This window comes from Onychostruthus taczanowskii, unplaced genomic scaffold, assembly GCF_017590055.1.
Source record: "Onychostruthus taczanowskii isolate IOZ18803 unplaced genomic scaffold, ASM1759005v1 scaffold198, whole genome shotgun sequence".
Lineage (NCBI taxonomy): Eukaryota > Metazoa > Chordata > Aves > Passeriformes > Passeridae > Onychostruthus > Onychostruthus taczanowskii.
The window spans coordinates 254826-272592 of record NW_024499217.1 but is presented as its reverse complement, the minus strand read 5'-3'; the positions used below and the strand labels follow the sequence as shown (position 1 = coordinate 272592).

Here is a 17767-nt window from a genome sequence, read left to right as displayed (position 1 = left end):
AGACTTGTGCAGATGTCCCCAAAATGGGCCAGGCAGTGTTAGTGTCCCAGTCAGCTGGGACACCCCTGTCCCCACAGAGAAAGAGATGGGGGGTTCTCCCCAGCAGTTGTGCTGTGCTGGTGCTCTCGCTTCATCAGTGACTTTGTTCCTAAATTTCTCATCACCACCATTTGTCAAATGTTGTTTAACTTCCTCCCTAGATCTGGTGGGCACGGAGTGTGATGTGGGGCAGCGTAAGGCCACCAGGCTGCCCCAGAGCCCAGAGCAAATGGTGACACAGCCCTTTGTGTGGCTGCAGCCAGTGAATCTGGAAACACAAGGAGCTGGAGCACTTCCCATAAAGCCAGGAGGGTCACTTCGAGGGCTGCTCACAATTAATCAGTGCTGGCGGGCATTGGAGCGCTGGCACGGGAGCCTCCTCCAGCTGGCTGTGCCACAGAGCCACAGCCTCCAGAGCCACAGCCTCCAGAGCCACAGCCCCTGCTCAGCACTGACCCATTACTTTAGCATGCTGCTGTTAGTTTTATCACTTTTCAGAGACACACAGATACAGATGCACAACCACAGCAGCACCATGCAGCCAGCCCCTCCCGCCTGCTCCTGCCCCTTCTCACTATCGAGACAGAGAACAAACAGTTTGCATCTCCTCTCTACCAAGACTGACATATTTTTAAGCAGTACAACCTTCCTTTTAACGTTCTGGTATCCAGTAAAATATTCTTTAAAAACTCCTAATTATGCTTCACTTTTTTTTTCCCGTTTAAATTCCTTCTCCCAAAAGATCTGGCACGTAATTGCTTCCAGCTTGGTGAAATTGGCTCAGACACATTTTTGTGTGCATGTGTTCAACACTCTATTTCTGATCTGAATGTTACTGTGCCTGAACACCACCACAATACAGCCAAGTCACCTTTACGTAAGGCACTACTGAATTTAGTTTGGTGACTGGCTGAAGTGGGGTAGCAGCGGTGTTCTCCTTGGGAGCTGCTCTGCTCTTTGGAACCAGCATTCAGAAAGTCCATGGAAGCTTTAGTGCAACTTCATAAGGCCCCTCAGTGACTCTCCAGCACGTTACAAAGAATTATCTCAGAGAACCAAGGTGCTGGGAATGAGCAGCAGAAGCAGATGAAGGAAGCAGAGTCTGTGTTCCAGATCACTCTCCTGGTCTGTGACTGTGAAGAGAGGTGTCCTTACGGTCCCTGCAGGAAATCTGCAAGTAATGCTGCTTGAAACACAACCCAGAACAGATCCCTGAGATCCCTGTGGTGGCAGTGGGAGATGGACAGGCAGCACCGACATGGATCCCTGTCTGTGTGTAGATGGAGCAGGAACCTGGCTCTTAGACAGAACTGCAGGAGGGAAGGAAGCACAGCCAGAACTTTCTGGGCTTGCTGAGGAGTGTGGAGCTTGTGGAGCTGGACCAGCACTGCAGTGACTGATGGAGAACAGCCCCTGCCCCAGCTCCCAAGTGCAACTGGGGAAGGGCCACCTAGGGATGCTCGAATTGCTGTATTTTGCTGCATAACTCCTGTTTCTACAGCCATTCACTCATACAAGGCTTTATCCACCCCTGCCTGCTTTGTCCACAGAGGCTGCTTGGTGTGCAGCAGCACAACCTCCTGGGGTGCACATACTCCAGGGGATGGAGCAAGCCCTGCTGTTTGGAGAACAGGATGGCTCTGCCCCTCGCCTGGGCTGCTCTGGGACAGCTCCCTGTCCAGCAGCACAGTGCAGACCCAGCAAAGGCCCTGTGTGCTGATGGCAGAGGCAGGTCCAGGCAGACTCACCCTGGAGCCGCTGCCACGAGCCAGGGATGAGCTGGGCTGTGTGACACCAAAGAGCAGGACTCTGGCCCGTAACAAGTCACTCCCTGCCCCTCTCCCTCCTGCAGCACAAGCCTGGGTTGTATGGATGAGAAAGTTTGGTTTGCTGGAGAAGGCTCCCAGTCCACCTTGGAGAACACTGGCCACCCCTCCAGCCCAGCCCTCCCTGGCAGCACCAGGCAAGTTATTCACACTCAGGTTTTCACAGGTGGCCACTAATTACGCCCCTGTAGCTTTTCCAGGTGCCCCATGCAAGGAACCTGAGCCAGATGTTCCAGAATTGAGGATGCTGAGAGCTACAGCTGCAGCCCCCAGGCCTGGCTATCTGCCCCATGCCCACCTGGGTGCCCGTGCCTCCCTGGCTGCCCTGTGCCCACCTGGCTGCCCTGGACACCTTGGCCAGCCCTGGGCAGGGCTGTGATCACCAGGGCACTCTGCTGCCTTGTGCTTCTCCCTCCCTGCTCCTTTCCTCCTCCCTTTCTCCAAGGCCTTTTCCCTGCTCAGCCCTGCACTGCACAGCTCCTTAGTGATCTGGTAAGGAATAAGTATATCAACTCCCAGTAATTATCTCTAATTAGGGTTAGTGATTACACTGTTGGGTCGGAGAAAATCAGTGTCTGCTTTCCCACTGGGGAGGGCAGGTGGAGCTGGGGTGTGCAGGGGGGAAGCACCAGCAGCTCCCTTGGTGCTCTGATCCCCTCCATGGACCTCTCCCTGCCCACACAGCTCTGGAGCTGCCTGTTCCAAGAGCAGGAGCCATTCTGACCCAGCAGGATCTCAGCCCTCCAGCCTTCTGTCCAGCACTAGAACTAGGCACCAAGGATTGCTGGTCCTGTCCTGCCTCGTGTCATCCCACCTGCCTGCAGCCACGCTCCTCCTCTTCCCACGAAGTCCTGACAACTTCTAGCTTCTACTCAATGCAAAACTTTAAACCAGCAGCTCAAGCCTCACATTTGGATTCATCCTCCACCTTCAGACATGCAGATAAACATTAGTAAGAGGTTACTGTATGACTGTAATGGTGAATGTATAATATTTATAATATACATATGAATTTGCAGTATTTTATACATGATTCATGATGCAAAATATTAATTACAGATAAATTTTAGTAAATCTCTCATCTCAGCTTCATCTTCAGACTACAAACAACCCTTTAACATATTATTGGGAAGGGCAGAAGTCCCACACTGAGGAATAGACAGACCCTCACCCTCTTCCTTTCAGCTTAGCATCCCCATGAGTTACAGAATCCCAGTCTGGTTTGGGTCAGAAGTGGCCTCAAAGATCATCCACTCCCAGCCCCTGCCCTGGCCCTTGGCTGAACACAGTGACTAACACTGGACTTTTACAGTCAGACTCTACAGAAAGGCAAGTGAGCAAGCAGAAATCACAGCTGGAGGGAGGGAGGGTGTGTCCCCACAGCTGGCACAGAACCAGCTGTGCATGGGCACTGCCTCCAGCCCAAGCAGCCCCTCAGGCTGGGGGGAGGCACTGGGGGCCCTGCTCTGGCTTTCCCTCTGCTGCCCAGCTCCCAGGGAGCACAACAAAGAGCCCAGTGGAGAGGCTCCTGCCTCGGAGCAGAGCACAGAACACACCGAACACAGGCGGCGGCCGCGGAGCCACTGTGTGCACGGAACAGAGCAGCCGTGGGACTGCGGCCAGTCCCAGGGACAGCAGAGTCCACCCAGGCCTCCCTGCCAGGTGTGGGGCACAGCTGTAACTTGGGATGCTCCTGGACACACGTCAGGGCAGGGTGAGGCTGGTGGGGGGGAAGCAAAACCAACTTTGTTTCAGAAGTCAGAGCTGAGCTTTCCCTCCCGAGTCCCCATTTCCTTTATTTTGTAGGAGATTAATGACCCTGCTCTGACCTGAAGAATCTGTCGTGCATCCACAACCAGGAGAAAGGCAGGAGATGATCCACCAGCCTCCTGTCTGCCATGACCTGCACCACCCTGCTCTCACTGCTCTTCTTCCCTCAATGTCATTGTCCCCCACGGCGAGCAGCGGTGTGCCAGGGAAACAGGTTTTCCCTTTTCTTTGTTAATTCTTCCCTCATTACATTTGAAATTCCACAATCAGTGTGCACTGTAATTGTCGAATTTGATGCTAATGATTAATGAATTAAACATGGATCCATCAATTAGTCCTCGGAGAATAATTCTGCATAAAGCAGCGGATAATGTAATTACAGTAACAAAGATAATGAGATGTTAACATCGACGGAGCCCGACGTGACATGATCACAGCAGGCTCAGCAACCCCGGCCTGGGGGAGCCAATCCCTCACTCTGCAGAGGAAGAGCATCGGGGGGCACGGGCCTGGCGGGGGGGCCCTGCCAGCGCGGTGCTCCCCGGCACCGGCACCGGCACCGCACCCGCAGGCCTGCGAACGCTCCCGGCACCCGCGCCAGAGGCCGCAGCGGAGCGCCAGCAGGAGCCAGAGAGGATCCCGAGCTGCTGAGACCCAGCACCATGCCCTGCCACCCCGACGTCTGCAGTCATGAGGCCAGCACGGGCTCCCTCCCACCAGCGTGCCCGGCACACAGACCCAGGGATGGCACAGAGCCCCAGGAACAGGCACAGAGGCACAGGGATGGCACAGAGCCCCAGGGACGGGTACAGAGGGCCAGGGACGGGCACAGAGGGCTAGAGACAGGCACAGAGGCCCAGGAACAGACACAGAGCCCCAGTGACGGGCACAGAGCCCCAGGGATGGGCACAGAGCCCCAGGGATGGGCACAGAGCCCCAGGGATGGGCACAGAGGCCCAGGAACAGACACAGAGCCCCAGGGACGGGCACAGAGGCACAGGGATGGGCACAGAGGCACAGGGACGGGCACAGAGGCACAGGGATGGGCACGGAGGCACAGGGATGGGCACACTGCCATGCTCTGCACCGACGGCTGTGCTGTGGAGCCAGGAGTTGGTGCCAGCACACCAAACTCGGCCCAGGGACAGCTGGACCCTGGACCCTCCTGTTTGCTCTGAGCTGGACCTCAGAGCAAACAGGAGCATCAACCAAGCCCTTCGAGAGACAGGCACAGAGGCCCAGGAACAGACACAGAGCCCCAGTGACGGGCACAGAGCCCCAGGGATGGGCACAGAGGCCCAGGAACAGACACAGAGCCCCAGGGACAGGCACAGAGGCACAGGGATGGGCACGGAGGCACAGGGATGGGCACACTGCCATGCTCTGCACCGACGGCTGTGCTGTGGAGCCAGGAGTTGGTGCCAGCACACCGAACTCGGCCCAGGGACAGCTGGACCCTTGTCACCTCAGAGCAAACAGGAACATCAACCAAGCCCTTCATCCCAAGCAGTGCCTCCCACCACCACACACCCTGGAAAAAGCTCTCCCTGGAGATGCAGGAGTGATGCTGCAGAAGCAGAAGGAAGAGGACTCACACTGGCACCGGCCCCAACACACGTGTCAGACCATGCGGATTGTTCCTCGGGCTGAAGGGAACTGGCCAGCAGCAGTCCCCACCCAAACCCTCCAGAGCTCGAGCTCACAGCTCCGTGCTGAGTCTGACTGGCCTGTCCTGCCCAGCCTGCCCTGTGCTGAGGACATGTCTGCTCTCTGGCACCACATCCCACAGGAGACTCATGGTGCTCAGCAAGCTGGAGAATGCCCTGTGAGACCCCAGAGTGGAGCAGAACTTTCCCCTTTAGCCTGCTCCCTTCACTCCACTGCTCTGGCTCCCCCGCATTGTTTCCTTCAGTCCCATCTCTGTCTGCTGCTGGCAACACCTCCAATTGCTGCCTGCAACCACAACCATCTCAGCATTGCTGCAGCCTCTTCCTGCACTTCTCTTCACTTCCACTCAAGGCAGGCTTCCTAGTGCTCAGCTCTCGACAGCCCCTGCCATCAGGGAGCTGCAGAGCCAGCTGCAGTGCTCCGAGCACGGCTGCGCTCCGTGCCACGTACCAACTGCCGCAGGTGCCATGGACCACAGTCCAGCACCTCCCTGTCCAGCTCCCCTTCGCCTACGCTTTGGAGCAGCTCCCTACAAACCTCTGTGAAGCAAGGGCTTCACAGGGCTCAGCTGGGCTGGGGCTAAGCTCTTGTGCTGACTGACACCGTCTCTTGTGCCACCATCTCTCCTCCCTCCCTTTTCATCCCAGCTGCACTTTGATATGAGCTGCCCTCGTTCCTGGAGCCAGAACATGTGATGCAGCACAGGCAAGGCTAGGTGAGCCTGAGGAACCACAGCAAGGATGCACCTGGGGGGCTGTGAGGGAGGGGGCAAGAGAAGAGACATTCCAGTGGGAAGAGGAGCAGCAGGGATGTGAAGGAGACACCTGACCCAGCAGTGGCACACCTCTCGTGAAGGCCACAGCACCTGTGAGCTCTGGCAGGAGATCTGCTCATCCCTTTCCTGCCCTCTCCAGTCCAACCACTGCAGTGCCATCCCCTGCCATTGGCCAGGACACCTTCCACCAGACCAGGCTGCTCCAAGACCTGTCCAAACTGGCCCTGGACACTTCCAGTGATGGGGCAGCCACAGCCCCTCTGGCCAGCCAGTGCCAGGACCTCACCACCCCCACATGGAAGAACGTCCTAATATCCAATCTGAACCTCCCCTCCTTCAGTACAACATCATTCCCCCTTGTCCTGTCACTCCTTGTCCACGCTCCCTCTCCAGCTTCAGGCACTGGAAGGGCTCTAAGGTCTTCCCTGGAACCTCCTCTTCTCCAGGTTAACGCCTCCAGCTCTCTCAGCCCTCTCTGTAGGAGAGGGCTCCAGCCCTTGGAGCATCTCCATGGCCTCCTCTGGACAATGAGAACTCATCCAACCCAAAATAAAACCAAGCTTAACTACAGTCAAGCTGCCTTCTTGAATGGTTTAAATACTGGGGCACAGAGCCTCCAGTGGTTTCACAAACACAAATCCCTTCCTCATTCCTACTGTATTTAGCTTGAAGCTGTCTATACCTGCTTTGGAGTTATTCTGGATCCTCACTAGAGCACTGCACTCATGTATTTTCATGTATCCACATACAGGGCAAGGTGAGACTTCATTTTTTTCTTCTTCTCCCCTCTATGTTCTTGGTCCTTCCTCACCCCAGGTAAGGACACTGCAGTGGACAGTCACTTACCCTTGCAGAGTTCAGGTCACAGATGAACCAGACACTTGCTCTGAACTCTAACCACTGGCCACCTGAGACTCCTAGGGCAAGACAGCAAATCCCTCACATCTCCAAAGTCTGTGTCCTCTGAAGATTAACTTGTGACTGACAAAGAACTGCAAACTTTGAAGTGCTTCTTCTCCAGTTGCCAAAATATGTGTCAGGTGAGAGATGCCCAGTGGATCCAGTAACAGTCTCATCCACAGTCCCAAAGGTGGCAAAACTGTGAGGTCACTGCTAATTTGAAGGCAGGCAGATTCTCCACCAACCCTAAATCCAGCCCTGGGCATTGCAAAGGGATAAGAGCACATCACCTCAGAGAGTCTGTGTCCCATCAGTGCACTCAGTGACTGCATCCACTGCTATGGGGCTTGGGGGCATCAGGGAGAGATTAAAAAATGCCTCAGAAGAGCCTTTACTGATTGTGTGCCAGACAAAAAGCATTTCTGACACTGCAGACAGCCTGAGCCACGACAGGACTCACACCTGTGTGCAAAGCTGCTGTCCTGGTGCTGAGCCCTGTGTGGACACCCACCCTAGGCAGCCCAGAGCACTGCTCTGCTCGAGGGCCCGGGGCAGACAGGGGACCCCAAAGCCACAGAGCCTACATGGCAGTGACCATGTGGGAGTGCCACAGCTCCCAGCCCTGCACACACGGCCAGCAGCACCTGCAAGCTGGACTAAAGCACACCTCCTGAACAGGAAACTGGTCTCATTCTAAAGGCTCAGGCAGAGCTCAGCCCAACTGCTCTCCAGATAAACTATTCCAACATTCATTTCCCCCCTGCTAGGACACTGCATCTCCTCTCCTGTGTAACTGCTCTAGCTCCAGCCCTTCCCCTGTGCCTGCTCCAGCCCTGTGGCCCAGACTGCAGGGGCACTCTCACACTGTACTCACTCCTTGGCACTGGTTTTCCAGCAGCAGGGATCAGTAATCCAGGTACATCCCAGTAATCCAGGTACATCCCAACCTGCTCCTGAGCCCAGCAGGACTGAGACAACTGCTGGAAGCAGGATACGGCGCTAGGTGAGCAGCTGGTTTGACATCAGCAGAAGATCCTCTGTGGTATGAATCCTTCCCCCAGCTCTGACACCTCTGCTAAGTCAGAGCTCAGACAAAGCACCTCTCACAGGCAGGCAGAGAAGTGTCCCTGTCCAGAATCAGGAACTGTCCTATGCTGGGGAATGCTGACTGTGGGTGGAGGTGGTGAAAGACTGTCAGTGTACAGTGGAGAGCAAAGACAAGGAACAGGCAGAGCTGCACAGCCCTGGCCAGAACTGACAGTTTATCCACAGATGACTTCTAACTCATGAAGAACAGCAGTTTGGGTTTGGGAGGGCTCGTGATGCCCTCCTTGGCACCGTGTGAGCAGTGATGTTACTGTGCCCCATTCCCTGTCCATGTCTCTGTGTGTGTGATGCCAAGGACTCCAGCAGCTCCTGATACTCACTACAGCAGCATCCCACCTCCCGTCAGCCCCAGGACTCTGAAGCACTGTGCTCACAGCACCTGACCACGGGGCAGAGCTGGGGCACAGAGCAGGAGTGAACCAGATGGGGATGTGTCACCCAAGCTCATTCTGAGTACTGGATTTGGAAGAATTTCTGTGATCAGCAGCAGCACCCTCAGCATCCCCAACAGAGCCTTTTCCATAACCTGTGCACCAGACTGTGCCAACAGCTAGCTGGGAAAAAGGCAGGTGGGAAGTGCCCACCCTGGCCAAGGACACCAGCCCCAAGGATGCAGTAAAGGCTCTGGGAAATGTGGGCAGGACAGCCCCAGGTTCAACAGTTCCCCCTGGCAGGGTGAGAGCCTCCCGGGGCAGCAGCAGTGAGAGGAGCATGGCAGGAACTCTGTGAGAGCAGGAGTGTGACAGGAACTCTGTGAGAGGCCAGCCCCCCAGTCTCACCTCACCACACTCTGGGGCAACTCTTCAGTGTGCACACAGAGTGATGGTCCCAAACCAGATCTTCACCATTTCTCCAGGGAAAGGTAAGGAGGAAAGGTAAGGAGGAAAGGGGGTCCCAAAACCAGAAAGAAACAGAACACAACTTGTCAGGAACCAAGAGCCTTGGGATTTCCTTTAGTTTAGGGAGCAGCAGCTTCCACCACGTGCAGCAGCTCACCAGCCTCAACACTCTCCTCAGGGTGAGGAAATTCCTCAGGGGTTCACACTGCCAGTTAAACCCTCTGACGTTCTTCTGTCCCGGACAGCAACCACCACAAAATCCTAAAAGGATTACCTCTTACCTGTAAAATCCTAAAAGGATTACCAAGGAGCTTACCTGGGACCTGCACCACCAAAGGGACTCCCCCAAGGGCGGTGAAAGCAAGACACTGCAGAAGGGGTTCTGTTATCAGCTCAGCAAAGCCAGGGACTGTGGGGCACTGTGGAGGGACAGCTGCTGCCCCTGTGCCACCCACACCAGCTCCTACCTGTGCCTCCTGCCAGCTGCGAGCTGCTCCTCTCCTTGGCCAGCCCGTTGGCCTTGGGGCTGGCGCCGGGCGCTGCCGCCGTGGCCCTGGGGAGCCGCTTGCCCGGCACCTTCACCGTGGTGCGCAGCAGGTCGATCTCCTTGCCGTGCACGTTCTGCATGTAGTCCTGCAGCAGAGGCACAAGGGTGGAGGATCAGCCCTGCCCCAGCCACACACGCGCAGCTCCCCCATCCCACCATCAGCACTAGGCCCTGCTGGGTGCCAGGACGAGCCCATTTGGGACAGCATGGCTGGGGATCGGAGACCAGACGGAGCCAAAGGGCACACAGGTGGCCAGCGCCTCCTCCTCCCTGTCACCCCAGCTTAATCTCAGCACTCACCTGCAACAGCATATGACATGAGATGATGATATATGATATGACACGATATGATTGATATGATATGTGTACAGCATAAGCAATAGGATACCTAAAAATTCCCTCTCAGGTCACAGCTGGGCTAAGAGAAACCCAAAACAACAGAACTCAGGTAACTCCCTTGCTCATTCATCTGCAGAGCTTCCTGTTACTCAAAACTTGGTGCTTCCACCATTTCTTCTGGCAGACAATTCATTATACAACCAAAAGCCCATGTGCAGTCTGTAACTATCACTCTGCCCTGTCTTCCCAGAGCATCTCAGCTTTCAGTCAGAATGAGGGTGCAGACTCCCAATCTCTCCTGAGCATTGTATCCCTTCCTGTGCCTCTCACCCTCCCTGCCCCTGGGGCACCGTGGCTCTTCCCCAGCCTTCTCTGATGAGGCTAGCTCCTCCTTGGGCTTGTGCCCTCAGATGGGGAAGACCATACCAATGTTACAGGGGGAAAGTCTTGGTCAGATCCCAAGGGAGCAGGGACCAACACTGGAGATGTTGCTCTGGGAAGAACAGGGAGCTGGGGACACCATCCCTGGGCTCCTCTGCTGCCATCAGGAGAGAAGCCACAGCTGTCCAGGGAGAGCTTGCGGCTGCTGCAGGGGGCTTGGGTTTACTATTCCACAAGGAGGTCACCAAAAAGATTAACTCAGAGACGGTCGCCATCTGCTTCCACATCCAAGAAGATAAACACAAGAACAAGCTCAGTTTAAGAGCACACTCCTCCCATCCTGGACCCAAAAGCGGGTGACAGGGGCTGCACAGGCCACGCTCTGTGCTCTCAGGTAGCTATTTGCAAGGATCATGCTCTCCCACAGCGCCTTCACTCCTGGTCTGAGCTCCTCTCTTCCCACTGACGCCCTGCAGGCATCCTGTCCCAGAGCACACCCGGACACGGCCCGGGCAGCCTGGCCTCAGACCTTGGCACTGCCCGTCCGGTACCTGCGTGACTGACCCCGCCAGCCCGAGCTGCTCCCGGCTGGGTGCAGAGCCGGTGCAGCCCCGGGCAGGACCCTCCGAGGGGCTGGAGGATTTTCCCTCACTCAGCACAAGTGCCGCGGTCGCCGGCTGCCTGCCGGAGCGAGCGGTCACTGCCGCTCGGCTTTTATTACCTACCATAAAACAGCAATTTCTTCCCAAGCCTCCTCGCTAATTACCCAGCCAGTTCTCTCATTTCATTTTATTACTGGAATTAACAACGAGTTCAAAGCGTGGAAAGCTATTAAGATGTGTGATTAAGCCACATTCAATTAGTTTCTACAAACAATTTAATTGATGTTGCAGATAGAATTAACAGAAGGTGATTGTGTGAATGGCTCCACTGGCTGCAAAATGGGAGCTGCTTCCCTGGCTCTGTGCAGCGCGGCCGGCGAGCCTGGGCTCAGCCACGCACCTTCCCAGCAGCAGAATTCTCTCCAAGGCTTTGGGGAAGTGATGGGAAACCGCACCAGGCTCTTCACACAACTTGTTCTTCTCCTTTCACTGAGCACACTTACAGAAAGGTAGAACATAAATGCAACAAGGAAAGCCCTGCTGAATCCAGGGATCAGGCCCCCAGCACTCCTGCCTCCATCTCCAGGCATCCTGCTTGTCCCTGAAACCACCAACTGCTCCAGTGCAGAGGCAGAGGTGGCACCTCAGGGCAGGAACCCACCACTGCCCCACAGCTCCCAAGCTGGTGAGTCCAGGTTGGTGCTCAAGGCAGATTTGCTTCCACCAGGAAAGCAATTCCAGGGCCAGGGCCAGCTCACCATCATGTGTTTTGCCAACCTGTGACTGAAAACCCAGAGTTTACAGCTGACTCCTGTTGAGGACACTTTCAAGTTGGGCTGGAGGTACCATGATCCAGATCTAGAAATAGGCTGAGTGATGAACTCCCAAAAACAGATTAACAGCTCCACCAGGAAGCTTAGGATCATGCTCTCCCACAGCGCCTTCACTCCTGGTCTGAGCTCCTCTCTTCCCACTGACGCCCTGCAGGCATCCTGCCCCAGAGCACACCCGGACACGGCCCGGGCAGCCTGGCCTCAGACCTTGGCACTGCCCGTCCGGTACCTGCGTGACTGACCCCGCCAGCCCGAGCTGCTCCCGGCTGGGTGCAGAGCCGGTGCAGCCCCGGGCAGGACCCTCCGAGGGGCTGGAGGATTTTCCCTCACTCAGCACAAGTGCCGCGGTCGCCGGCTGCCTGCCGGAGCGAGCGGTCACTGCCGCTCGGCTTTTATTACCTACCATAAAACAGCAATTTCTTCCCAAGCCTCCTCGCTAATTACCCAGCCAGTTCTCTCATTTCATTTTATTACTGGAATTAACAACGAGTTCAAAGCGTGGAAAGCTATTAAGATGTGTGATTAAGCCACATTCAATTAGTTTCTACAAACAATTTAATTGATGTTGCAGATAGAATTAACAGAAGGTGATTGTGTGAATGGCTCCACTGGCTGCAAAATGGGAGCTGCTTCCCTGGCTCTGTGCAGCGCGGCCGGCGAGCCTGGGCTCAGCCACGCACCTTCCCAGCAGCAGAATTCTCTCCAAGGCTTTGGGGAAGTGATGGGAAACCGCACCAGGCTCTTCACACAACTTGTTCTTCTCCTTTCACTGAGCACACTTACAGAAAGGTAGAACATAAATGCAACAAGGAAAGCCCTGCTGAATCCAGGGATCAGGCCCCCAGCACTCCTGCCTCCATCTCCAGGCATCCTGCTTGTCCCTGAAACCACCAACTGCTCCAGTGCAGAGGCAGAGGTGGCACCTCAGGGCAGGAACCCACCACTGCCCCACAGCTCCCAAGCTGGTGAGTCCAGGTTGGTGCTCAAGGCAGATTTGCTTCCACCAGGAAAGCAATTCCAGGGCCAGGGCCAGGGCCAGCTCACTACCATGTGTTTTGCCAACCTGTGACTGAAAACCCAGAGTTTACAGCTGACTCCTGTTGAGGACACTTTCAAGTTGGGCTGGAGGTACCATGATCCAGATCCAGAAATAGGCTGAGTGATGAACTCCCAAAAACAGATTAACAGCTCCACCAGGAAGCTTTGGCTGGTAAAATCAGCACTGCCAGAGCCAGGCCCTGACCTCCACCCAATGGGGCATGGGTACACCTGGCCAGATGTGCACTGGCAGAGAAATAACTTAGGGCTGTTGATCTCTGAGGTCCTGACACCCACCCCAAGAGCGACAGGGAGAGAATGTAACAGAGATGGAAGAGAAGACAAGCCAGGAACTGCCCTGACTCATGCCAAGGAACAGCCACTGGGAACACAAGAAGAGCACAAAAATGCTCTGGGGCATTGAACATCCTGATGGCCAAGGCTCCATCCTGCAAGGCTGTCTGCTCTCAGGGACCCCTTTGCTGCACCCAGAATTCCACCATCCACAGACACACAGCAGCACAGGCAGGGAAAGAAGCTGGGACTTCCCATCCCATGGCAAGAACTGGATGCTGCACGTCCCCTTGGCTGGCACTCTGTGGTTAGTTCTGGCCCACAGCTGCCCCACCCCGTGCCAGCCAGCTGCCACACTGGGATCTGCTGCCAAACTGAAGTGATTGAAGAGCATGTGCCCATCCTCAGGAGCACAGGTTTGCTCCATCCCTAACGTGCTCTGCTTGTGTCATCCAGGGAAAGGCCACGGGAGCTTTGCCTCAGGCCACAGGGTACAGATCCATCACAGCACCCCTGATTCACTCTGGAGGATGGGGAGGAGAGGATACAATGGCACATCCTTCTCTGGACTACCTCTTCCTCCTGCATCTACCCCTTCCAAGCAGGTTGTAGACCAGGTACCAGAGGGAAAGAGAGGCAGAGAGGCTTTGTGGATGCCACCATCACGTGCCAGAACTGCAGGAGGCAGTGGGACACAATGGTGGGCGCCAGGGTCCGTCCCCAGCTCCTAGGCAGGCGATGCACAGGGCAGCACACAGAACCCCAGCCTTGTGGCAGACAGGCTGGGCAGCCCATGCTCTGTGCCCACGGGTAATCCACCCTCGCTGTAGGTAAACACATGCAGCAATACACCTCCTATCTCAGGGGCAAGGTTCAGAGCTCCTCGTGGAAACCGGGCAGGACAGGCCCAGCTGGCATCACCCTCAGCAACGGGCTGTGGATCACCAGTGGCACCAGCTGGAAGCAAACCAGATTTTTTCCCAGGGCAACGCAGTAATGAAATGAAACACTGAAGTGCAGGATGGAAAGCAAGTGGCATCAATCTCGATCACCCCCCTGAGGAAGGAATGGTGAGAAAAGGAGAGAAACCTGGTGTGTGGCAGCAGCAGCAGCATCTGAGAGGAGCTAAACAACAGCCCAGAAATTGCTCTCCCTCCACAGCTGATGGTAATAGCATGGTAATTTCCATGGTAGAAATGTGATAAGCCCATACACACAGGTGCACAGGTGAGCACACATGCAGAGATGGCAGCAGCAGCTGCTCCCTCCTGGTTTGGTGATCTGAAGACCAAAAACTGGGGTTACAAAGTTAGAGAACTGCAGACTACAGTATGGGGATTGAGAACTCTAAGAAAAAGCTCCAAAAAATGAGAGAAAGGAAATGCAAGGGTTGGGTCTCCAGTTCAAGGACATCAGGGTCTAGGGGCTCTGGAGCTGGATAACTGAGCATGGTAAACCCTGGAGTGACAGTGCAGGGTTAGCAATGAGGAAAAAGACTCTGAGGCTCAGGACACTCCAATACCCCACATCTGAAGAGATCAGGGACACAGCGAGGGCCTGGAACATTCACAAGAGCTGCAGCACCTTGTTCTTCTCCTTGCAATCCCCTAGACCACCGTGTGCCCCCCAGCCACTGCCCGTCTGTCTGTCCTGTGGCAGCACGTCCTTGGCAGAGGTGCTGGGCCCGTGTCACAGGTGTGTCTGTCCGTGGCTGCTGCCACAGCAGCAAACTGTGCTGGAGAGGGAAGAGGGAAGAAGCCATTAGCCCCACAGTGGGGAGGCGACAGAGATGGATGGGGCGGCAGCTGCGCGCCTGAGCCGAGCGGGAAGGCTCAGACGGCACCGAGGGCAGCGCGGCTCGGCACAGGCACCTCGTCTCCATTACCCAACACCTAGCAGCCAGGAAAATCATTGCACACCCAAATGGCACCATCAGATAAGCTGCAAGGAGTTCTCTGCCTGCTCCTCATCCCGCTTTAATGGACGGAGCAGGCAAACAGGAGAGAACTGCAGCTTCCCAGCGCAATCCTGCACAGAGCTTGCTTCCACCAGCCTAGCACTGAACAAGCGGCCTGCAGGACAGAGTCTCCTCCAAACCCTGGTAAATGCTGCCTGGGAGGTGGCCAACACTGAACCCCTGCCCAGGGCAGAGCCCAGAACTTCCATCTGCTACCAAACTCTTCCCCAGCCCTCATGCCACGATGGCTGCTGCAAGAGCACCTGCAGCAGCAGCCACAGCACGAAGGACACTGCCCTGTCCCACCCTGCTCCTCCACTCAGCCCAGTACTCACGTGCAGGCTGGGGTGGTAGGTGAGGACCCCATTGTCACACAGCGTCACGTACTTCTTCTTCCACTCCTTATTGAGGGACTTGCCACTGCGTTTGAGGAGAATGCCCTAAAAGAGAAGAGTCACAAGTCTCAGATGGTGTTTGATCCAGGCACCTCATGCTCCACTCCAACACTGCCCCTTGGACATTGGTCTTTGAGAAGAAACGATGAGCAGACTCAAGAAAACATCTTCTAGGCTGCTTTCCCACATTCTCTGGGCTGCACTCCTTCCTTACCAACCCCTCAGTGCCACAGACAGCCCCCTCCCTTTCAGGAATAAGGGTCTCCACGTGTCAACGCCAATGTTCAGGTCCTCTGAGGGACCCATCACATCCTCTGGTGTCCCAAACCACTCACTCTTCCCAAGCTGACAGGCAGTGCCCACACAGGGCAGGAACCAACCTCACCACCACAGACACAGATTGCTCCCAGACCTTCTCCCACCACCCAAAGTGCAGAGGGATGGTCAAGGCAGGGAAAACTGGGGACAGGCAGGGGCCGACTGAGAAATAAAACTCCAAATACAGGTCTCCCAAGGGATGCACATTCTCTCACCAGCTTGTGATTCTGAGAGCTGTCAGAGTAGGGATGGACACATCTCAGGAGGGAGTGCAGGTCCTGGGCAGCTGAGAGTTAGAGTCATCCCCTTTTCTCATCAGGATTTTACCTGAGACCCACCCTGCTGTTGCTGGCACCACACTCCCAGGGCCAGGAAATGATTGCACTCAGGTAACCCAGACCTAACTCCATTGATCTGAACCAAAGCTCACAGCACGATCCTCATCCTCTCCCCATTCATTTTTGCCTCCCCAAGAATCTACCTCCAGCAGCAATCTGTTATGTATCAGGTGAGGACAAAGGTGGAGAGGGAGAAGGAAGCTGGGGCAAGACACCAGGTGCAAGGGCTCTGGAGCAGAGAGAGCACATCAAGCACTCTGTCAGCAGGGAGCGAAGCACAGCATGGGGGGACAAAAGTAGGAATGAGTAACAAAGTCTGGGAAAAAGCTGGCTCTACCAACTGTCAGGCCTGGCCCCTCTGAAAGTGCTGTCTGGACAGACACCCAGACTGCCTGTTCCTAACTTGGCAAAAATCTGGGCCCCGGGCCAGCCCCTCCTCAAAACCCTGGGCAGAAAGTGTCAGCCCTGCCAGCCTTGGCATATTTGGGGGCCCCATCCCAGTGCCTGGAGACTGAGCTGCTGTGCCTGCACGGTGCACAGGCCCAGCACAAAGTGGTGGGGGGACAACACTGCCAGACGTGACCGTGAAATCAGCAATAAATGGTGCACAACGGGCAGGAGTCCCCACGAGCACTGCAGCTCGCTGCTCGGGCAGCCAGCAGTGGGAAAAGGAACTGCCCTCCACACATGCAGGGATGGAACAGCAAAGCAGAGTGGCTAAGGCAAAGCTGTGTGTGGATCAGATCCCTTGTCAGGATCTGAGACCTGGCCTCAAGAGCTCAGAGGACATGAGCTGAAGAACTCGCTCGGTAGAGTCAGAAGGTGCTGATGAGAACATGGCACGGAATGTGGCAGCTGGCTGACAGCTCCTGCTCTGCCAAGGTCTGCCAGGGGACAAGCAACAGCCCCTGGAATCACAGCTGGAGGCTCACACCAAGCAAATCCATGGAAAAGCTATGGCAAAGACTGATGGGCGGAGAGGAGAGGAGAGGAGAGGAGAGGAGAGGAGAGGAGAGGAGAGGAGAGGAGAGGAGAGGAGAGGAGAGGAGAGGAGAGGAGAGGAGAGGAGAGGAGAGAGAGGAGCCAATGCCAGCTCATGCAAACAGGACATTAAGAGGAGCCTGGTTCTCCCTTGGGTAAAACACACTGTCTGATGGCAGGAGTGACTGTGCTGACAAGTGGTTTTGCTTTCTGTCAGGTTTTTAACTAAGCAACAACCCTCTTCAGCACCAGTGGTACAAAACCCAGAGAGCCAGCAATGAATGCCATGAGAACTAGTCAAGTGCAAGATCTCAAAACATATCCATGTCTGAGAACAAGCGTGGCTATAAGTGGCAAAGCTGTATCCAAGAGGACTTACAGAGGTCCAGCCAACCTGCATCTGATTCAGACCAGTTCCTCAATGTCTTGCTCAAATGAACTCCAAGAAAACACAAAGCCAGAAAACCTAAGGGTAATGTTGCAATTACATGGTGTAAATCAGTGCAGTGACTGGTCCTTAACCCCAGCTGCCTCCTGTCACTGGGCAAAGCGAGCTGCTGAGGACAGCAGGCACAGTCCTGCTCAGGGGCAGGTGGCAGGACCCTGCAGTGGCTGTCAGGGCTGGTCCTGAGCTGCCCACGTGTGAGCTCTTGGGCTGGAGGTGCCATCCCTGAGCAGCTCCGTGGAAAGGTACCTCGGTCTGGGGGTGCTTGCTGGGTCAGACTGGGCAGACAAGTGCCCATCTGTGATACTGCCCCAGCAGAGCAGAGCTGGAGCAGTGCTGGGAGGGCACCTCGCCCCTCCCTCCCTGGGCAGGCTC

At 55.6% G+C, this 17767-nt stretch overlaps 1 protein-coding gene across 2 annotated transcripts in view; it reads right to left on the bottom strand.

Annotated features, from left to right (window-relative positions):
• The window catches only part of AGAP3 (ArfGAP with GTPase domain, ankyrin repeat and PH domain 3), a 106732-nt gene that overhangs the window by 25993 nt on the left and 62972 nt on the right, over positions 1–17767 (bottom strand). For both annotated transcript variants that reach the window (XM_041402381.1, XM_041402382.1), the window contains exons 10-11: positions 15251–15355; positions 9392–9557 (exon numbers count right to left, since the gene is read on the bottom strand). In XM_041402381.1, the coding sequence (XP_041258315.1) occupies positions 9392–9557; positions 15251–15355 (271 nt within the window). The remainder of the gene's footprint in view (positions 1–9391; positions 9558–15250; positions 15356–17767) is intronic.